Source organism: Lepidochelys kempii, chromosome 2, assembly GCF_965140265.1.
Source record: "Lepidochelys kempii isolate rLepKem1 chromosome 2, rLepKem1.hap2, whole genome shotgun sequence".
NCBI classification, from domain to species: Eukaryota; Metazoa; Chordata; order Testudines; family Cheloniidae; genus Lepidochelys; species Lepidochelys kempii.
The window spans coordinates 22,846,500-22,867,670 of record NC_133257.1 but is presented as its reverse complement, the minus strand read 5'-3'; the positions used below and the strand labels follow the sequence as shown (position 1 = coordinate 22,867,670).

The following is a 21,171-nucleotide window of genomic DNA, read 5'->3' as shown; positions in this document are numbered from 1 at the left end:
TCAGAATGGGGATAATAATCTCACACCTCTGTAAAGTGGTTTGAGATAGTGGGATGAAAAATGCTATATAAAGTGCAAAGAACTATTATTAATTTGTTTCTTCTTTAACTGACCTCATTTTGAGTCATTCTCTCCATAATACTAATACAGTACAAAAGCTCCAAAGTAACCTGAAGCCCCTGCCATACTATTTGCGAAGTCTGTTTATCCTATGACACACAAGGTATTTAAAACCTAGACAGAGCAGGAAACAATCCAGCATTGCATAGGGAGGGATAGGGAATGGACTCTTTCATAGATCTTTTCCATCTGTAGTTTATATGATTCTACCAGTTTGAACAATTTTCAATATATTTATTGATCTCTTGATCACTAATATTCCTATCTCTTCATTAGTAGCTAATGTTTTTTAAGCCCTATTGCCAAGCAAAGCCCAATTAAATCCCCGACAGTCAATATTATTTCACTGCATGCCCAGTTTTCAAGCTTCCAGGTTGGGGTTTGGGTATTAGCAAGACAGCAGCCGGAAAACTTGCCTTCTCTCTTTGGGAGGTACTATGAATATATAGAGGTATGGTGCTGGCTCCACTGCTGTCAGGTGGCTGAAGCTAAGCAAGTCATAATTACCGAAGGAAACACTAAGCATCCATAGAACCATAGAATATCAGGGTTGGAAGGGACCTCAGGAGGTCATCTAGTCCAACCCCCTGCTCAAAGCAGGACCAATCCCCCAATTTTTGTCCCAGATCCCTAAATGGCCCCCTCAAGGATTGAGCTCACAACCCTGGGTTTTAGCAGGCCAATGCTCAAACCACTAAGCTATCCCTCCCCCCATTAAAATTTATGTACCAGGTATTTCTCACCTATGGTCACAATTCTGTTTGTAGCATCACAATTAGTTAGAATATAAGGGTTGGAAGGGACCTCAGGAGGTCAACTAGTCCAACCTCCTGCTCAAAGCAGGACCAATCCCCAATTTTTGCCCCATATCCCTAAATGGCCCCCTCAAGAATTGAACTCACAACCCTGGGTTTAGCAGGCCAAAGCTCAAACCACTGAGCTATCCCTCTCCCCCCCAACCAGAGTGATCCATTAGTGTGAAAGGGGCAATACCCCTCCCCAGCCCTGAGCTGAGGAGTGGCAGCACAGCTATTACGTGGCCTGAGACTGCCACTGTCCTAGCTACTGCTGTGTTCCCACTTCAGGGGGAGAAGAGCTAATGGATCCACACCTCTGGGCTTTGTACCTCTTGTGTGGTGGCTCCAGAAATCCTGCCCCAACCCTGTACGGCAGAAAGAAATCTCTTCAGCTGCATCAGAGATCCCCAGCGATCACAACGGGGAGAGGATTTTGCCCCAAGTCTGTAAGCAACATGTGAAAGATTCCTCGGGGGGGGGGGTGTACTGTGTTCACATTATCCCCAGCGATCAATATTACAGCTCGGTAGGGAAGCTTCGTACGAATTTATTCAAAAGCAATTTCAATAGTCTGGTGGACAAACGCACCCACTGAGTGGCCCAACTTTTATCGTGTATTGGGAAAAATCACTCAACTTCCATCACTATGTAGAAAAAAGGGAGGAAAAGGAATTAGCTCCTTCTTTGCGTTCAACGCTATGCAGCAGTTCATAATAGTTAAAGTGAGGGAGGAGAGGGGCACAAAACCTAGCTTATTACACCCCTTGCTATTCTGACAGAACAAGAAATGGATCATGGTTTGCTTATGAAATTTTAGAGAAGTGGATTTTTTTCTGGGCAAGTGAAGAAAAATTTCCAGGCTTCTCCATTTGCCCCTCCTCTCAAAGGACTTGTATCTGGTGGTTCTCATCCATGTGGCCACGGAAGGCTGGCTTTGACTCCCTCTCCAGCCAGCCAACAGCACTTCTGGGTCTGTAGGAGAGGATCACTTGAAAGATATCAAACACTCCCTCTTCCTTAAGAGCCAAATGAGCTGGTTGCATAGTGCTTGAGGGATTCCCTAGGAGGCAGCATACTGTGGTAACACTGGACCATGAGCCCACCCAGACACCCATTTCTTTTCATGTCTCATGTCTCTCCCCATTCTGGCATGGAAAACGTCTTTATTTTTCCATCAGCTAAGATTCAAAGGCAGCAGCAACTACATAATCAGATCAGATATTCTTGGTAGAAACATCAGAGGAAAAGGAAGGAGAACATTCTGGCTCTGTATTTGTTCTCAGCTAGCCACATTCACAGGTGCATTCTAAAACACTGGTTCCTAATCTTTTTTTTTTGTTCAACTCCACCATCTACCTAGGGCTAAGACTTGAGCTCTACAAGACAGTTCCCCCACACCTCCCACTCAACAGTACATGCTTTAATGCCATCACAGAGAGCCTAGGCTACTTCTGATCTTGACATTCCAAGCTTTACAGAAATAATAAAGGCTTTTCTACATTTGGAAATTTACCAAAATAGCTATTCCCAAATAATTATTGGAAATAGTTATTTCAGTATAAGCCTCTGTATGGACACTCTTATTCCAGAATAAGAGTGCCTTTCTCTGATTTAGCTTAATCCAAGTGATGATTATTCCAGAATAGTTTATTTCAGTCAATTTCCAAGCAGACACAAACCCACAGAGGGAGGCAAGCATCAGCAGCGCATCGCAGGGCTGAGCAGCAAGACTTTGGAGCCACTGTTGTAAAGTACATTTTGCTTCCTACCTGCCTTTGCTACAATTACAGAAACAGACAATCCTGCAGTCTTCCACACAGACAGTACTTTTTAGTGATTCATTTTCATGTCAGTTGTGGTGAGATGACAGAAGCATCCATAAGAAGGAACCCCCTCCTCTTCACAGAAATGTATAAATGCTATAAATGGTAATTATTTTTTTAAGGGTCTGTTAATAGGGCCAGATTATGAGCAGTGCTGAGCGCACACAATTCCTAGGAACGTCACTGGTTATCTAGTCAGCATTTTATCATCATGCTCAGTCTTGGGAGGCTCAGAACACTCAATTTGTCTTTAATAAGGGTGGTGGATGCTCAACGCTTCCGATGAGCAGGCCCCTAGTGTTTGTTTTGTTTTACATCTTCCAGAATTCAAAGAGGTAGTGGTCCAGATCCTCAGCTCGTGTAAGTCACTGTTACTCCATTGGAGTCAATGGAGCTATAACATTTATACCAGTTGAGAATCTGACCCAGTATATGTTAAAAGTAATCCTCAGAGTATCTTACTGAAAGACTTTCATCCCAGGAGTATCAGAATAAATACTTAAATCTATTATCCCTTCATGTCTCTCTCATCTCGTATGTGGTGATATTTAAGAGACCACAACCAAAGTGATCTGGAGATCTTCCCAATTAGATCATACCACATTTTTTAAAAAGTTCAGTTCAATACTGGCCTAAAAACAATCTCTTAAGAAAACAGGAAAAAGTTTATTTTAACAATGTTAAAAGAAAAATCTAAACTTCTGGTCACCCCTAAAGAAGCAAAGTCTGGATTTGCCTTAATAGAGAGACAGTGCCAAGGATTTTCAGGGTTTAATATTATTGGAAGCTCAAAAATAGCGTTTCTCTCCCTACTGGTTTTGTCGTTTCCCATTTGGCAAACACTGATTTTTGACCCTATATTCGCAATGGAGCTTGAAATTAACATGACTTTTTTTAAAAAGATTTTTCTTCTAGCTTGCTCAACAGCCTCATCTATATCAGCATCAGCCTAACAAGACTATTTGTTAATCACTGAGACAGTTTTAGAAGTTGAAGCCCAAAAAGAATAGGCCAGATATTGATCTCTTGTCAAACTAGCATATATCCAGGGTCATGAACTCCACTGGAAACATCAGTGTGCTTCCCCCAAAGTTGTAACTGGTAATTACATTTATTGCAGGGGTTATAATTTATCCTCACAGTGATAGGTACCAACAAAAGACCAATCACACTGCTGGACTTTTGGTGCTCGTTCTGGTCCCTCAAGCCACCCGATACTTCCAAAGTTGAATCCTGCAACATATGCTCAAATGCATACTGCCTTAACATTTGTCTGTAATATTGAACAGACAAGGAGAACACACTCGATCACATGCTTTGGAATTTCAGACAGAGTATCCTCCTGCAGCTGAGCCAGCACTTTAGACATCAGATTACAGAGGTGGCTGCAGATATGTCTGGAGAGGGAGCACAAATTAAACACAAATAGTCCGCTGCAAGATGTTTCCTAGAGAAAGCATATTTTTCCCTTCTTTTTTGTTTGATCTGTCAGCCATAAACAGAGAGCGAGCGAGCGCTTTGTAAGAGCTACTGGTCTCCACAGCTTCAGAAGCTCACGGTCAGAGGGAAAGTGATTGATCTTTTGTCACCACTTAACTCTGCGAGGAAGAAGAGAGCCCCAGGAGTTCTGAACTTGGTTACTGAAGGTGCAGAAACACTGGGATAGATTTGACTCAGGTTTACGCTGCCTTCTATAGGCCCCTGAAAGCAGGGTGCCCACTGGGGAGAAGGCACAAAGGGAGAATGTGTGTGATAACAGGATGTTTTTTGTAGGGACTAATGCCACCCAAAAAGTAGACAGCACTGGCCAGGGGACCAGGAATATTGTTTCAGCATCTCTTCTCCATGGTGGAATTCAAAGACCTAGTGAAATTTTAAGTTGCTTCTCCTTCCAGCAGGAAATAAGGGAAGATGGCAGTAGAAACACTGACTGCCTATCCTTAGTGTGAGGCACCTTCCTGAGCAGTATTTAGTGAATCTAGACCATTGTTTTAAAGCGGTCTGTTCAAGCACTGGAAAATTCTTTTTTCTTAGGACCAAGTGGTTGATTTTTAGAGAAACTAATATTTAAGATTCAGAAGACATTCCCTATCAGATTCAAATACTTCTGGAGTTCAGTCCAGGTAGGTCAAACTTTGAGTTGAAACCAGAATACTTGACCGTGTAGTTTTATTGCCCTACACATTCATGGAAGTAATCATCACACTGATGGGCTGAATCCATAAGGATGGAGTATGGTTAATCTTGCATGCAAATCGTTCAGCTGGGCTGCCACTAGAGATGAAAAGTGAGATGTGTACACATATCATTTGTTACACCCAAAGACTAAGAGGCAATAGCAGTCATGTTTTAATTTTCTCTAGGAATTAAAATACTGGGGTTCTGCCATAGCTACTTTAAAAAGCTGAAGTGTTTTTCCTAACATTCAGTGACTTTGCAGATGCTTTTAATCTCTGCCCTGTCTTTTCATGTCTTTGTTTCTAAACAAAGCAGCTGATTCTGAACAGTTTTTAAAGCAACTTTCCTAACTCGTCTGCATATTTACCTTTTTCAGAATACTGCACTTGATTTCAAGGACTTTTATGTTACCATTTTCCAACATAAAACCAAATGCGTAAGCAAAAAATGAATGCTGATATGGATCACATCAGGTCTACCATGCATTTAAATTAAATGGATGTAGAATGGATTTCTGGATATGCTGATTAAGTTTAATGAACAGCACCTTATAGCCCTACATTTAAACTGACTCAGCTCATGATAACAAAGACATTTTCAGCACAAGTTCCGTAAACCTGAAACACTTTGAAAAACATGACACTCATTTCACCTATTTTCTAAAACCAAGTAATCCTCACCCCTGTGGTTATTGATTCCTTTGTCACAGTTTTCCCCTTCTTTTCTGTTTTTGAATTCTTTCCTTTAAAAAACAAACACCAAAAGCTCTGAAGCCTTAGGAGGTAAAGCGAGGTTTGCAAAAAGACATTAGGTTTTTATATTTTCCTCCTCCAAGAGCGGGTTATTTTCTCCTATAACAATGAAAAATGCAGCTGTGTTTTTTTGGAATTAAACACAAGGCAATTAAATATTTATAAATAGTCACTTAAATGATGAGCCCTCAGCAGTGATGTGGAGGAGGAGGAGGAGCAGCAGCAGAATTTGGGTTGGATTTATAGTTCCAAACCCTGAGTTAGCACTGAGCATATCCATCTCTGCTAGCCAGGAAGCAAATATTTGGTGGCTGCACAGGTAGCATCTTGTCCACTCTCTCAGGTGGAGGGAACATGCTAGGCAGGTGTTCACTAAAACGGAAAGCCTTTAAAAACTATTTGGCTCTTCAAAATAATGTCAGATATAATTTATGGGTTTTTGCCCCAAGCCCCAAACTTACATGTCAATCTGATTTTGAGAATTTACGCTTAACATGTCGGGGGGGTTCCCAAGTGTCACTATCATCCGTTTCTTCCTCCTCTTCCTGATCATCCAGCATTTCTTCTTCATCCTCATTCTCCTCAAACAGCTCTATGCCTAGCTCTGATCTTCTTTGCCTTTCTGCAAACCACTCTCTGACCTGCTCATATCCCATGTGAGATTTGGCAACAAGTTCATCAAGGTCTTGCTCGTTGAGGAATTTATGCTTCAGATAATAATCCTTAAGGATCGCTGTTCCAGTTTTGAATTTGATGACTGACGATCCTCTGTCCCAGTTGTTTATCCTTTTGCTTCCCCGAGGCCGCCCACGAGGCCTTCCTCTTCCCCTTCCTTTTGGTCTCCCTCTCCCCCTCCTTCTGACAAAGCCTTGACCATTCATACAATTCCCACTGGAACCCTGGTAGTAATAGTACCATTTCAAACCACCATTTTTCCAGGCATAGCGAGTATCTCCAAACCAGCTAACAATGTCCGATCGCGGGAGGCCAGTTTCTTCTGCCAGTTTGTCGTATTCTTGTGGGGATGGCCACTGAGTACGGACAAATGAACTTTTAAGCATATGTAACTGCTCTGGTGACTTTTTACCCACCTTGCTTGCAGAACCCCCTGACCGTAGCCATACAGATCCCTCTCCCTGAGAGGTTTCTCCAGCCTCATCTTTTGAACTGTTTGCACTGCTCTCTTTTAACTCAGCTTCTTCTTCCTTTAAAGCATTTGTTTTCTTTCTCTCTGTAAACCAGGCATTGATCTCTCGCCTGGTCAGTTTAGTTTGTGCCCTTAACCTATTCAGCTCTTCGTCGGTCAGGATAGGGTTATTGAGAAAACTTGCTTGGAGGTTGTGCAACTGTTCAGCGGTCTTTTCTTTGAATTTCTGTGGGGTGAAATCAGGGAACGCATTCCATGATTGCTTATGTTGTGGCGTGACTACTGTTGGGGACTCGTTTGTTTCATCACTTGAATCAATAATAATGGTGGTGGAAGAATCGTTGTTGAGATGAATGCCGTGATTATTTTTTGAGTTTCTCTGGTTGTATCGTGTATCACTGAACCACTTTTTGATTTCTCCTTTGGTCAGGCCTGTTATTTTCATGAGCCTAATAATCTCTGAATCATGAGGGAACTGATTTTTAAGGTAGCTGATTTTTAATTCCGCCAGCTGTTCTTTCGTCTTCTTTGCACGGATGCCAAATGAATCTGGATTTACTAACGTGGTTTCATGTTTGATAAGCTGAGGGGCTGGAATGGCAGCTACTTGCTTGGTTTCTGCAACAGGCTGGGCGGTATGGATCTGGCTCTTCTGTAACTGTGTCTGATTTGGGACTCCTGCTACTGTCAGAGCTATAGGGGCTGTTACTGGCAATGTGTTTGTACCAGCAACTTGAGTGAGGACAAGACCTGGCTGACCAACGATTTGGCATGTCTGCAAGATGGATGGCAAACCATTGCCAGCAGCTGAAATGTGTGCTGGAATAACCGTAATTGTCTGTGGTACTGTATGCACAGTGCCATTAAATTGCTTCCTCCTTGCTTCTTCCACTTCTTCTGGCGTCCAGCTCACACCATGTTTCAGACGTTGGGCAGAAAACCATATTTTAATCTGTTCCTCAGTATATTTAGCTTGAGCAGAGAGAACGGTGATTTCTGACATGGTTGGATAGGGAAATTTGTTATAGGTGTTGAGCAGAAGAGGATTGTTATCCAAAGAAGTGTTGTAGGTTGGAATGCTGTTTACAGGTATTAAGACTTTTGGAATCAAGTTAGAGTTCTGTGGAGCCGTGACAGCAGTTATTACCTGTGCCACCCCAGGTTGAATCACGGGTGCTGGCGTCATTACAGGGCTAGTTGTATCTGCTGCACTGCAAGCAGCTGGATTGTTCATTTTGGACTCGGAAACTGCTGATTGTGGGTTTTCGACTACTTCCTCGCAGTCTGGCTCATTTTCAGTTTCCTTTTCTTCACCAGGAATGTCTTCAGCTACATTGTGGAACACAGCAATTCGTTTAGTCTCGGTTTTGTTTTTCATTTTCATAATAGGAGTTTTGCTAATTGAGATTCCTGATGAGGGGATCTCTGAGGTGTTGGATTGTTCACCGTTCTCCTCTTTCACAAAACTCCCATCAAAAGTGAGATCGTTCACTGTTTGCTCAAAGATTGTCTGATTATTACGTTTCACCATGGTCAGTTTAAAATTCTCTTCTCCAGGGTGGTACTTCAGATTGTGCTCTGAAAGAGCATCATACCTTTTGGTAAGAAAATTGCATTCCACACAAACATAGGATGAATTTAATACTACATTAGGGTGTTCTGAATCAACATGAAAAGTAAACATATTTAGATCTGGCGTCTGAAATGTACAGTATTTACATTCATAGCCACCTTCAACTTTTTTATTTTGCTGATTGTCTGAATCCATATATTCTTGAATGTCTTCATCACTTGATATACTCTCAGCTGTAGCATTCTCTGCTGGTGTAAGTAGAGGAGGTCCTTCATCCAAATCTGATATCATTTCTAAGTCTGGATCCTGCTCACTTGCTAGGACCATGCATGGGGTAGTTGATTTTCGTTTACTTGCCATTCTGTTGTGAGGAAATAATATTCACTGAATGATACTGATGTAGATTCAAGCTCTTCTTGATTTTCAATAAGGGCTTTTGGTATTTCAAGTCAATTCTTGAAACTTCTCAGCATTTATCCCATTAGCAGCTTTTTTGTAGTGCAATCAGATTAAAAAAACCCAAAAAACCTTTGTAGTTCAAGGATGAAATGTTGAGTCACAGCTTCTTAAAGTCCATTTCCACCACCTGCAGTAAAGGAGGGAAAACATCATTATATAAGTTTGAAATGAGTAATTTCTATTCATTAGCCAGAAAAATATTCTGTGACTACAAGTAATTTAACACTATGTGCTTGATGCTGCCATTCTTACTCCCACCGAAGTGGACCCACTGAAATTAATAGCACTAATCAAGGAGTAAGGTACTACTCAGCAGAAGTAAGTGTGACAAGATCAGGCTCTTTACATTAACAGTGTCAAAGATTTCTAATATATATCAACGCAGATGAAGGACATCAAACATGGGATGGCATCAGAACAGTGACTTTCCAATTGTTCCTTTTCTTTAAATGCTGGGTGCAATTCTGAGATCAGAAGCGTTAAGCCACCTTTGCACCCTCTCAATCCCATGGTGCTCTACTGAAATGACTGAAGCCTTGCTAGGGCATAGCACTGCCTGTTATGGCTCCTCTCTTGACACAACCCTCTTGACCAACATTGCCTGGCACACCCCCATATGCCAGGGCTTTTGAGGAGGGCTCAGAAGACAACCTTAGGGTGGTTTTTCCACAGTGTCTATGCTGGAGTCATCTTCCCCCAGTGTGAATATAGGACTTCTAGAGCCCTTTTTAATGGCACCCTGGCAGAGAAGGGGTGAGGACCTCATTCATAGATTCATAGATATTTAGGTCAGAAGGGACCATTATGATCATCTAGTCTGACCTCCTGCACAACGCAGGCCACAGAATTTCACCCACCACTCCTACAAAAAAAACCTCACACCTATATCTGTGCTATTGAAGTCCTCAAATCGTAGTTTAAAGACTTCAAGGAGCAGAGAATCCTCCAGCAAGTGACCCGTGCCCCATGCTACAGAGGAAGGCGAAAAACCTCCAGGGCTTCTTCCAATCTGCCCTGGAGGAAAATTCCTTCTAGACCCCAAATATGGTGATCAGCTAAACCCTGAGCATATGGGCAAGATTCATTCTCTGTCCCACAAATATCACTGAAATTCAGGATTTGAAAATTCTATTCCAAACTAGTTTAAATTAATTGCTACACAGGCTTGTTAACTAAAGCGTGTCTGCATGCATCACTGTGCACACTACTGAGAACATGGTTGGTTGAATTACCGCAGAACAAACATGGGCTGAAACAGCAAAGGGACACTAACCAAAATTATGCACTTCAGGCACAGAGATCCTGGTCTATTTCTCAGAAAAGAACGAATGAACAGATACAAAATATATCTACAATTTAAAATATACCAAATTATGCATATTTACATAGATTAAGAAAGAGCAACTTCAGATATTCCTAAAAGGTGCCAAATGATTGAGTTTCATCCTGTGGGCACAGTGCATAGGAAAGTGTCCCACAAACTTCTGCAGAGTGTTGTTATCTCTTTAATTGTTTTCTCCTTGAAATATAGTCAGATGTTAGCTTCCACACAAGAAAATCCTCAGAGACATGAGTTTACAACCAGAGGATTAGAGTCTGACTCTTGAATGTGGTCCTTAGCTTCCAAGGTGGCAGAGTACTCAATTAGAGAAGAATTTGGAGCAGCAATCCATCTTGGCTGTTTCAGATGGCATTACAAAGGGAACAGTATTTAGCAGACCTCAACTGGAAGGACAGTGCCTTCATGAAACAGCTTTAGAGGAAAAAGAGAGAAGAGTATAAATGGAAGAAAGGAATGGAAACTGAAAAAAATGAGGAAGGGAACGAAATATTTGTTCTACATAGTATAGTCACTTGATTCCTTATCCCCCATTTCGAAAAAAAAAAAAATTACCCTTAGCTTCAACCTTTTCTTCAGCGCAAAGGAGAAACAAGTAATTATACTTAGCTGCACACAGAGCTATACACCACACTCAGGTTTTGAAAGAGTACAACACTATTACCCCACAGGCTGCTACCGGTGTATCAGTTCACCTAATTGTCAGCATCCAGTTATGCACTGCGATTGCTAGCAGAAAGTAGGGTTCCCTTCTGCTGCATAATACAGCACATGAAATCATATATTATAAAGGAAAAAGCTGGCAAAGACACAGTTTGATGAAGTTTATCTTAAGTCGGTTGCTTGTGAATGCACCTGTTTTAAAAGAACTTCTCCTGCTAGAAATGTAAACCTGAGCATATCCTGTCTTTTCAAGGAGTGAACAAAGTCTGTCTGTTTAAAGTATGAAATGTACCAGATGTTTACAAATTCTTTTGTTTACTGATTGAGGCCCTGATTCAGGAAAGTACATAAGCATATGCTTAAACACTTTCCTGAACAGAGGTCTAAATCAAATACCTTCTTTTACTGAATCACAACTCCACACGTGCACCTTCTTTGGAATATTTTTCCGTACACATACCTTTTTACTCGGTTTTAAAAAAGAGATTTACACTTGAGAAATCTCTGCTAATGTAATCTTTACATAAGACCCTTCAAAAGAGATGCCAGAGTATACCTGTAGTGTATATTATATATTATATTCAGAGAATTCCTTTCATCAGAATGATAAAAAACGCACTTGAGCATATCCGACATTAGCTTATTTACTTGGATTGGAAAAAAAAGAATGAAATGGGTAGGCTGATAGACTAAAAAATAAATAAAATAAAATGTTAACAGAACATTACAAAATCATATTCCAAAATAATTTCCCCCCTAAATTTAGAACCACGAGATAAAATATAAAACATTTTGAAACACAGTTTACATTTAGAAAAAAAAGAGATGGCAATATTGAAAAATACTTTAATTTGTATTTAAGAGTTTATGGGTAAGTGTCAAAAACACTTAGCCAGTGGCCTACCTCTGCTCCCACTGAAGTCAATAGTAAAACTCCTATGGACTTCAATGGGATCAGTCAGGTTAACTGACTGATTCTGAAACTCGCATCCTACATGTCTAATTTGAGCTCACCCTACTCCCAAAATTTTAGCATGGCCCTTACCTCAACTGTTAATACTGAGCAACTGACTTTCAATGAGACTTAGGATCCCAAGTGCCCAAGTCACTTTTGAAAATGTTACCCTCTTCTAGATCACAAAACATAACAGTTCTTTCACACAGGGCTGCCATAGCCTGGTCTACACTACGGAGTTAGGTTGAATTTAGCCGCGGTAGGTCAATTTTAAAATGATTGCATCTACACAACCAACCTTGTTCTGTCGACCTAAAGGGCTCTTAAAATCCATTTCTGTACTCCTCCCCAGCGAGGGGAGTAGCGCTAAAATCAACCTTACTGGGTTGAATTTGGGGTAGTGCAGACGCAATTCCACAGTATTGGCCTCCGGGAGCTATGCCAGAGTGCTCTAATGTGACCGCTCTAGACAGCACTTTGAATGCCGATGCACTAGCCTGGTACACAGTAAAAGCCCCGGGAAATTTTGAATTTCATTTCCTGTTTGGTCAGCATGGCGAGCTCAGCGGACCATGCAGTCCCCCCAGAATTGCAAACAAGCTCCAGCACGGACCTAAAGGGAGACACTGGATCTGATTGCTGTATGGGGAGAAGAATCTGTGCAGGCCAAACTCCGATCAAAAAGAAGAAATGCTAATATATATGCCAAAATCGCACAGGGCATGGTGGAGAGAGGCTACAACAGGGACACACAGCAGTGCTGCGTGAAAGTTAAGGAGCTCAGGCAAGCCTACCAGAAGACAAAGGAGACAAACGGTCACTCTGGGTCAGCCCCCCATACATGCTGTTTCTATGATCAGCGACATGGCATTCTAGTGGGGGACCCTACCACTACCCCACCACTGTCCGTGGACACCTGCAAGGGGGGAGTCTCACACAACAGGGAGGAGAATTTTGTGGATGAGGAGGAGGAAGAGGAGAATGCACAGCAGGCAAGCAGTGAATCTGTTCTCCCTGGCAGCCATGACCTTTTCATCACCCTGGAGCCAATACCCTCCCAAGGCGGGATCCCCGACCCTGAAGCCGGAGAAGACAGCTCTGGTGAGTGCACATTTGTAACTACAGTACAGGGTTTAAAAGCAATAGTGTTTAATGTTTGATTTTCCCTGAAGAATTGGGATGCATTCGCAGCCAGTACAGCTACTGGAAAAGTCTGTAAATGTGTCTCAGGATGGAGTGGGAATCCTCCAGGGACATCTCCCTGAAGTTCTCCTGGAGGTACTCTGAAAGCCTTTGCAGAAGGTTTCTGGGGAGGACTGCCTTATTTTGTCCTCCACAGTAGGACACTTTACCACGCCAAGCCAGTAGCAAGTAGTCTGGAATCATTGCAGCACAAAGCATGGCAGCGAATGGTCCTGGGTTTTGGTCGCATTCAAGCAACATTTGGTCTTTATTTTTGAATGCATCCGATGAAGTGAGCTGTAGCTCACGAAAGCTTATGCTCAAATAAATTTGTTAGTCTTTAAGGTGCCACAAGTCCTCCTTTTCTTTTTGCGGATACAGAGTAACATGGCTGCTACTCTGAAACCTCAGGAGAGTGATATCATTCATGGTCACATGGTTGAAATAGGGGAATTTTTGTAAGGGAACAGTAAAAGGACCCCGTTCATGCTGGGTTGTTTGCGCTTGGCTAAAAGGGATCATCCCGGAGAATAGCCACGTGGTGGGGGGAGGGGTGAAGGGATCATCCCAGAGAATAGCCATGAGGTGGGGTGGGGGGAGTTGTGTGCTGCACATCCACCCGAAAACCGCAGCTCCTCCTTTAAATGTGAAACCCAATTGCCATTGCTTGCTATGGGAAAGGATGGCACTGCAGTTTGAAACCATTCCCACATGTTATGAAGGCGGAAGAAGCCAACCCCGCGTACCAAAAGGCTTACTATGGCTGCCTGGGAACCGAATTCTGTTGCCCAGCTGTGTGAGATATGTCACCATACCGGCAGGGGCTCAACATAAAAGGCAAAATGCGACCTTGTACCTAAAGCATGTGTGCTGTGAATTGCTTGATTCACTGTGAAAGAGTCTCCCTTTTGTTCTCAGAAATGTAACATCTTAAATTTTACTCTCCCTTTTTATCTCCCCCCAGGTGCAAATGTTTCTATGCTCCCCCTATCATCTCCATCCCTGAGGTTATGGCAGATTAGAAGGCGAAAAAAATGCACCTGTGATGACATATTTTCTGAGCTCATGCAGTCCTCCTGCACTTGATAGGGCATAGCTTAATGCATGGACGCATTCAGTGGCAGAGGCCAGGAAAGCATTAAGTGAGCGCGAAGAACAGAGGCAGGAAGCGATGCTGAGGCTAATTGTATAACTGCCTGCCCTCCTCCCCAAGTTCCATATCCTCCTCACCCAGACGCCCAAGAATGCAGGCGGGGGGTGGGGAGGCTCCAGGCACCCAGCCACTCCACTCCAGAGGATGGCTCAACCAACAGAATGCTGTCATTCAAATAGTTTTGATTTGTAGTGTGGCTACAATAAGCAATGTGGCCTTGTCCTTTCCTCCTCCCACACCCCACCCCACCCGGGCTACCTTGTCAGTTATCTCACTATTTTTTTTTTAATTAAGAAAGAAAGAATGCATGGTTTCAAAACAATAGTTACTTTATTTCCTTTGCCAGCTGTGATTGAAGGGGGGAGGGTGGTTGGCTTACAGGGAATTAAAATCAACAAAGGGGGTGGGCTTGCACCAAGGAGAAACACACACAGCTGTCACACCGTACCCTGGCCAGTCATGAAACTGGTTTTCAAAGCCTCTCTGATGCGCAGCACGCCTAGCTGTGCTCTTCTAATTGCCCTGGTGTCTGGCTGCTCAAAATCGGCCACCAGGAGATTTGCCTCAACCTCACACCCCGCCATAAATGTCTCCCCCTTACTCTCACAGATATTATGGTGCACACAGCAAGCAGCAATAACAATGGGAATGTTGGTTGCGCTGAGGTCTAACCTAGTCAGCAAACAGCACCAGCGAGCTTTTAAATGTCCAACGGCACATTCTATCACCCTTCTGCACTTGCTCAGCCTATAGTTGAGCTGCTCCTTACTACTGTCCGGGCTGCCTCGGTATAGCTTCATGAGCCATTGGAGCAAGGGGTAGGCTAGGTCCCCAAGGATAACTATTGGCATTTCAACATCCCCAACAGTTATTTTCTGGTCTGGGAAGTCAGTCCCTTCTTGCAACTGCTCAAACAGCGCTGAGTTCCTAAAGATGCAAGCGTCATGCACCTTTCCTGGCCATCCCACGTCGATGTGGGTGAAACGTCCCTTGTGATCCACCAGTGCTTGCAGCACCATTGAGAAGTACCCCTTCTGGTTTATATACTGGTTGGCAAGGTGGTCCGGTGCCAAGATAGGGATATGTGTTCCATCTATTGCCCCACCACAGTTAGGAAACCCCATTGCAGCAAAACCATCCAGTATGACCTGCACATTTCCCAGAGTCACTACCCTTAATAGCAGAACGTTAGTGACTGCATTGGCTACTTGGATCACAGCAGTCCCCACAGTAGACTTGCCCACTCCAAATTGATTCCCAGTTGCAGTCAGGCATTGCAAGCTTCCACAGGGCTATCACCACTTGCTTCTCAACTATCAGGGCAGCTCTCATCTTGGTAATTCTGCGCTTCAGGGCAGGGGAAAGCAACGCACAAAGTTTGAGGAAAGTGGCCTTATGCATGCGAAAGTTTCGCAGCTGCTGTGAATCATCCCATACCTGCAACACTATGCGGTCCCACCAATCTGTGGTTGTTTACTGGGCCCAGAATCAGCATTCCACTGTATCAACCAGCCCCACTGGTTGGGACATGATGTCCCAATTGCCACAGCCCATGCTTTCAGGAACATCTGTGTCCATGTCCTCATCACAATTGTCCTCGTGCTAGCATCTCTTAGCCTGGTTCTGCACATACACCAGCATAATGCACGAGGTGTTTACAATGCTCACAACAGCAGTGGTGAGCTGACTGGGCGCGAAACGATTGTCTGCTGTTGCTTTCCACGGAGGGAGGGAAGAAGGGGCGACTAACAACATGTACCCAAAACCACCCTCGACAATGTTTTTGCCCTCTCAGACATTGGAAGCTTAACCCAGAATTCCAATGGGCAGTGAAGACTGCAGGAACTTGGGATAGCTACCCACAGTGCACTGCTCCGTAAGTTGATGCTAGCCCCAGTATTGAGGACACACTCGCTGACTTAATGCGCTTAGTGGGGACATACACAATTGACTGTATAAAATCAATTTCTAAAAATCAACTTCTATAAAATTGACCTAATTTCATAGTGTAGACATTACCCAAAGAGTCTTACCAACATACTGACAGTCCAATTCTCAAGTGGTACATGTTATAAGTGAGTGCAGAATTTAGCCCCAAGTCTCTATTTTGGTTTGCGGTGCCTACATTTAAACATACTATGCCATCCCTCTAGCCTTTTTACCAGGAAAGCAACATGCTTCTTTGTGCAAGCAGTTCTATGAAATAAAGAAAGCTGTGTGCTTACATACCGTCGACCACATTAGATAAGATTTTTTAAAAGGATAAAGTAATTTCAGAAAATCGTATTTATTTTGACACAATGCTGCTAACAGCAGATGAAAATTACTGAAGTCAGTTTTCTAAACGTATCTGGGTGCTTATCTCCCACTGATTTAAATGGGAGTTAGGTGCTTAAATGCCTTAAAAAAATATCAGGTCTTTTAATCCCTTAAGTTTTACTCATTGCTAAAAACGCCTTACTTTTGTAATTTTACCTTGAACTTTCAGGTTTGAGCCACAGTCCTGGAAAGATTTACACATGTGCTTAATTTTATGCACTACGAATAATCCCACTGACTTCAAAGTTACAGCATATGAAAAATCCTTGCAGGTTCACAGCCTTCAACCTTAACTGTTAAAGCTGAAGGAGAAATTGCTGTGAAAAATTACGTTCAGAAAACTGAAAACAAAAAAGTAAATTGTTCACATTACCAGTTAACCCTTTCCTATTATTTTAAGTGTCAAAAAGTTCTCAGTTAATGTCAAAAGTTGGGTGAACGGTGAAGCTGCATATAAATATTTTTGAAACAGACAGAAGCCTGCTGCCTCCTACAGGTAAGAAGCTGAGGGAAAATAAAATGGGAATTACAGAGGAAATCTATTTAAAGGGGGGGGGGGGGAATCACATTTCTATCGGAATTTTTATCTGGTCATTCAACAAGAAACAGCTTACATTGCAAGAAATGAAGATTTCTTTCCTCCCTGTGTTCATACTGTTTACTTTGTGAATAATCATGTCTCCCTGCTCATATGGAACTTTCACCTAGCATGGGCTGAGAGAATTTAAAAAAAACAAGAAACAAACCAACCCAAAATGTGATTGTAAAAACAGAAACGTTAGTATGTGACTCAGGAGGCGCTGAAGTACCTGAAACTACTTTTCACTTTTTGTTTTAATTTACCAGCTGTCAAGTTGCCTATAACATTTCAACTTGTCAATCCTGAGTAGTAGGATTCCTTACACTTCCTGTATTTTCATGGTTTAATAGTATCGATGATCACCAGGCTGGTCATCTTTTATCAATTATTGACGGGCTGAATTAATTGTCTTTAGTTTGCTCTTATATTGGCAATTCCTCCAGGTGTTCTGCCTGCCTGGCTCTGAGGACACTATTGCTTAAAGATGAAGTACAAAGTAAAACTGAATCAAGGGCCAGAAATTTTCACAAAATTCCCCCTCTAACAGAGCTCTGGCCCTGATTCAACAAGCTGCTTAAGCACATGAATTGACTTCAGTGGGACTACTCATGCTTGAAGTTAGCCATGTGCTCAAGTTTCTTGCTGAATTAGGAGGCCTCTAGGGACCTTTCACACTTACAGCATAAATTCTTAAAAGTTAAAACGTTTTTTCTGTGCTGAATGTCAGTTAGTGGGGCACTCTGCGCATATTTCCAAGTTTATTGCAATTTTCATTTTCCCCACTCACCATTAATAGAAACTTTATCTAAATTGAAATTTTCATGAAATGTAAGAGAAGTTGCACCAATTAAGAAGTGAAAATAACTTTTTGTTTCATAAGCCGCAATATTAGTCAATCAGCAATGTGGTGTCATCTCAGGCAAGGAGTTTATTTTTAGAAGACTTGCCAATGACATCCTGAATCTCAAATTTGAACATGGGATAAGAAACCACAACACTCCCATATTTAAAAAACAAAAACAAAAAAACCCCCCAAAAGCGCTCCCCTTTTCCCCCAAAAAAACAAAGCAAAGAAAAAAATTAAGTAAAAAAAGCTAAGCAGTGTTGTATGTAAGAGTCACATTGATATATATGGACCTATTTTTTTAGTGTTCTGTTCAATTTGTTGATCATTGTCATGCATCTTTTTTCATTTCTTTACACTAACAATAACACCCCAGATTCACAAACTGCTGTATTTTGTAATGAACAGATGTTTGTGCTCTCTAATTAAGCATGGTTGCAGGATTCATAGAGCTGCAGAGCCTTTATGCACACCATTAGAAACCTAGATAGCTGGGTATGCAATGACTGGGAGAAACTCATAGTGACTTGCCTGCCTGGTGCGAAGGTTGCGGATCTCTCGAGACATCTAGATAGCCTTGTGTGTAGTGCTGGGGATGAACCAGTGGTCGTGGCACATGTAGGTACCAATGACATAGGGAAGGACAGGAGAGAGGTTTTGGAGGCCAAATTTAGGCTGCTAGGTAAGAGACTGAAGTCCAGGACCTCCATGGTAGCATTCTTTCAAATGCTTCCAGTTCCACATGCAGGGCCAGTTGGACAGGCAGAACTGCAGGGTCTCAATGCATGGATGAGATGATGGTGTAGGGAGGAGGGGTTTAGATTTATTAGGAATCGGAGAAACTTTTGGGAAAGGGGGAGCCTATACAGGAAGGATGGGCTCCATCTAAACCAAAATGGAACTAGATTGCTGGCGCTTAAAATAAAAAATGTCGTAGAGCAGTTTTTAAACTAAGGGCTGGGAGGAGCCAGCAAGTGCAGAGGAGCATGTGGTTTGGACAGGAACATCCTTTAGGGGAGGATCTCTACATGGAGATTCCTTATGTCCTAATAAGGAGGAGAGGATGGAAGATAAAATACAGGTAGGATCTGATGAGAAACAGTCAAAAGAAAAAAAATCCCATTCAATTACATCATGTAATGGCAGACAGCTAAAAAGTGACAAGTTTTTCAAGTGCTTATATACCAATGCTAGAAGTCTAAATAGTAAGATGGGCGAACTAGAGTGCCTTGTATTAAATGAGGATATTGATATAATAGACATTGCAGAAACTTGGTGGAATGAGGATAATCAATGGGACACAGTAATACCAGGGTACAAAATATATTGGAAGGACAGAACAGGTCGTGTTAGTGGGGGAGTTGCACTATATGTGAAGGAAAGCATAGAGTCAAATGAATTAAAAATCTTAAATGAACCAAACCGTACCATAGAATCTCTATGGATAGTAATTCCATGCTTGAATAATAAGAATATAGCAGTAGGGATATATTACAGACCACCTGACCAGGATGGTGATGGTGGCTGTGAAATGCTCAGGTAGATTAGAGGCTATTAAAATAAAAAACTGAAAATAAAATAAAAAACTGAATATTAATGGCAGATTTCAACTATCCCCATACTGACTGGGTACATATCACCTCAGGTAAGGGATGCAGAGATAAAGTTTCTGACACCTTAAATGACTGCTTCTTGGAGCAGCTAGTCCTGGAACCCACAAGAGGAGAGGCAATTCTTGATTTAGTCCTAAGTGGAGTACAGGATCTGGTCCAAGAGGTGAATATAGCTGGATCGCTTGGTAATAGTAACCATTATATAATTAAATGTAACATTCCTGTGGCGGGGAAAACACCACAGCGGCCCAACACTGTAGCATTTAATTTCAGAAAGGGGAACTACACAAAAATGAGGATAGTTAAACAGAAATTAAAATGCACAGCACCAAAAGTAAAACCCCTGCAAGCTGCATGGAAACTTTTTAAAGACACCATAATAGAAGCTCAACTTAAATGTATACTTCAAATAAAAAACTTAGTAAGAGAACCAAAAAAGAGCCACCATGGCTAAACAAAGTAAAAGAAGCAGTGAGAGGCAAAAAGGCATCCTTTCAAAAGTGGAAGTTAAATCCTAGTGAGGAAAATAAAAAGGATCATAAACTCTGGCAAATTAAGTATAAAAATATAATTAGGAAGGCCAAAAAAGAATTTGAAGAACAGCTAGCCAAAGACTCAAAAAGTAATAAAAAAAATTTTTTTAAGTACATCAGAAGCAGGACGCCTGCTAAACAACCAGTGGGGCCACTGGACGATCAAGCTGCTAAAGGAGAACTCAAGGACGATAAGACCACTGCGGACAAACTAAATGAATTCTTTGCATCAGTCTTCACGGTTGAGGATGTGAGGGAGATTCCCAAACCTGAGCCATTCTTTTTAGGTGACAAATCTGAGGAACTGTCCCAGATGGAGGTGTCAGAGGAGATTTTGGAACAAATTGAAAAACTAAACAGTAATAACTCACCAGGATCAGATGCTATTCACCCAAGAGTTCTGAAGGAACTCAAATATGAAACTGGAGGACTACTAACTGTTGTCTGTAATTTATCATTTAAATCAGCTTCTGTACCAAATGACTGGAGGATAGTTAATGTGATGCCAACTTTTAAAAAGGGCTCCAGAGGTGACCCCGGCAATTACAACCAGTAAGCTTGACTTCAGTACCGGGCTAACTGATTGAAACTATAGTAAAGAACAAAATTGTCAGACACATAGATGAACATAATTTGTTGGGGAAGAGTCAACATGGTTTTTGTAAAGGGAAATCATGCCTCACCAATCTACTAGAATTCTTTGAGGGGGTCAATAAGCATGAGGACAAGGGGGATCCAGTGGATATAGTGTACTTAGATTTTTCAGAGAGCCTTTGACAAGGTCCCTGACCCAAGGCTCTTAAGCAAAGTAAGCTATTATGGGATAAGAGGAAAGGTCCTCTCGTGAACTGCTAACTGGTTAAAAGATAGGAAACAAAGGGTAGGAATAAATGGTCAGTTTTCAGAATGGAGAGAGGTAAATAGTGGTGTCCCCCAGGGGTCTGTATTGGGCCCAGTCCTATTCAACATATTCATAAACGATCTGGAAAAAGGGGTAAACAATGAGGTGGCAAAATTTGCAGATGATACAAAACTACTCAAGATAGCTAAGTTCCAGGCAGACTGCGAAGAGCTACAAAAGGATCTCATAAAACTGCGTGACTGGGCAACAAAATGGCAGTTGATAAATGCAAAGTAATGC

General features: G+C 42.0%; 1 protein-coding gene across 7 annotated transcripts in view; it reads right to left on the bottom strand.

Annotated features, from left to right (window-relative positions):
- Nucleotides 1-21,171, bottom strand: part of ZHX1 (zinc fingers and homeoboxes 1) — a 43,427-nt gene that overhangs the window by 3,496 nt on the left and 18,760 nt on the right. For 4 of the 7 annotated variants that reach the window (XR_012157092.1, XR_012157091.1, XR_012157094.1 and 1 more), the window contains one exon: nucleotides 5,599-8,976. The exons of 1 other annotated variant lie outside the window; for it this stretch is intronic. Coding sequence is in view for 1 of the 6 variants with exons in the window: in XM_073330205.1 (XP_073186306.1) it covers nucleotides 6,135-8,750 (2,616 nt within the window). In the remaining 5 variants the exon portion in view is untranslated. Of the gene's footprint in view, nucleotides 1-5,598; nucleotides 8,977-10,234; nucleotides 10,453-21,171 lie in introns of those variants that run through there. 2 more of the 7 variants (XR_012157095.1, XM_073330205.1) reach the window with 2 other exon arrangements.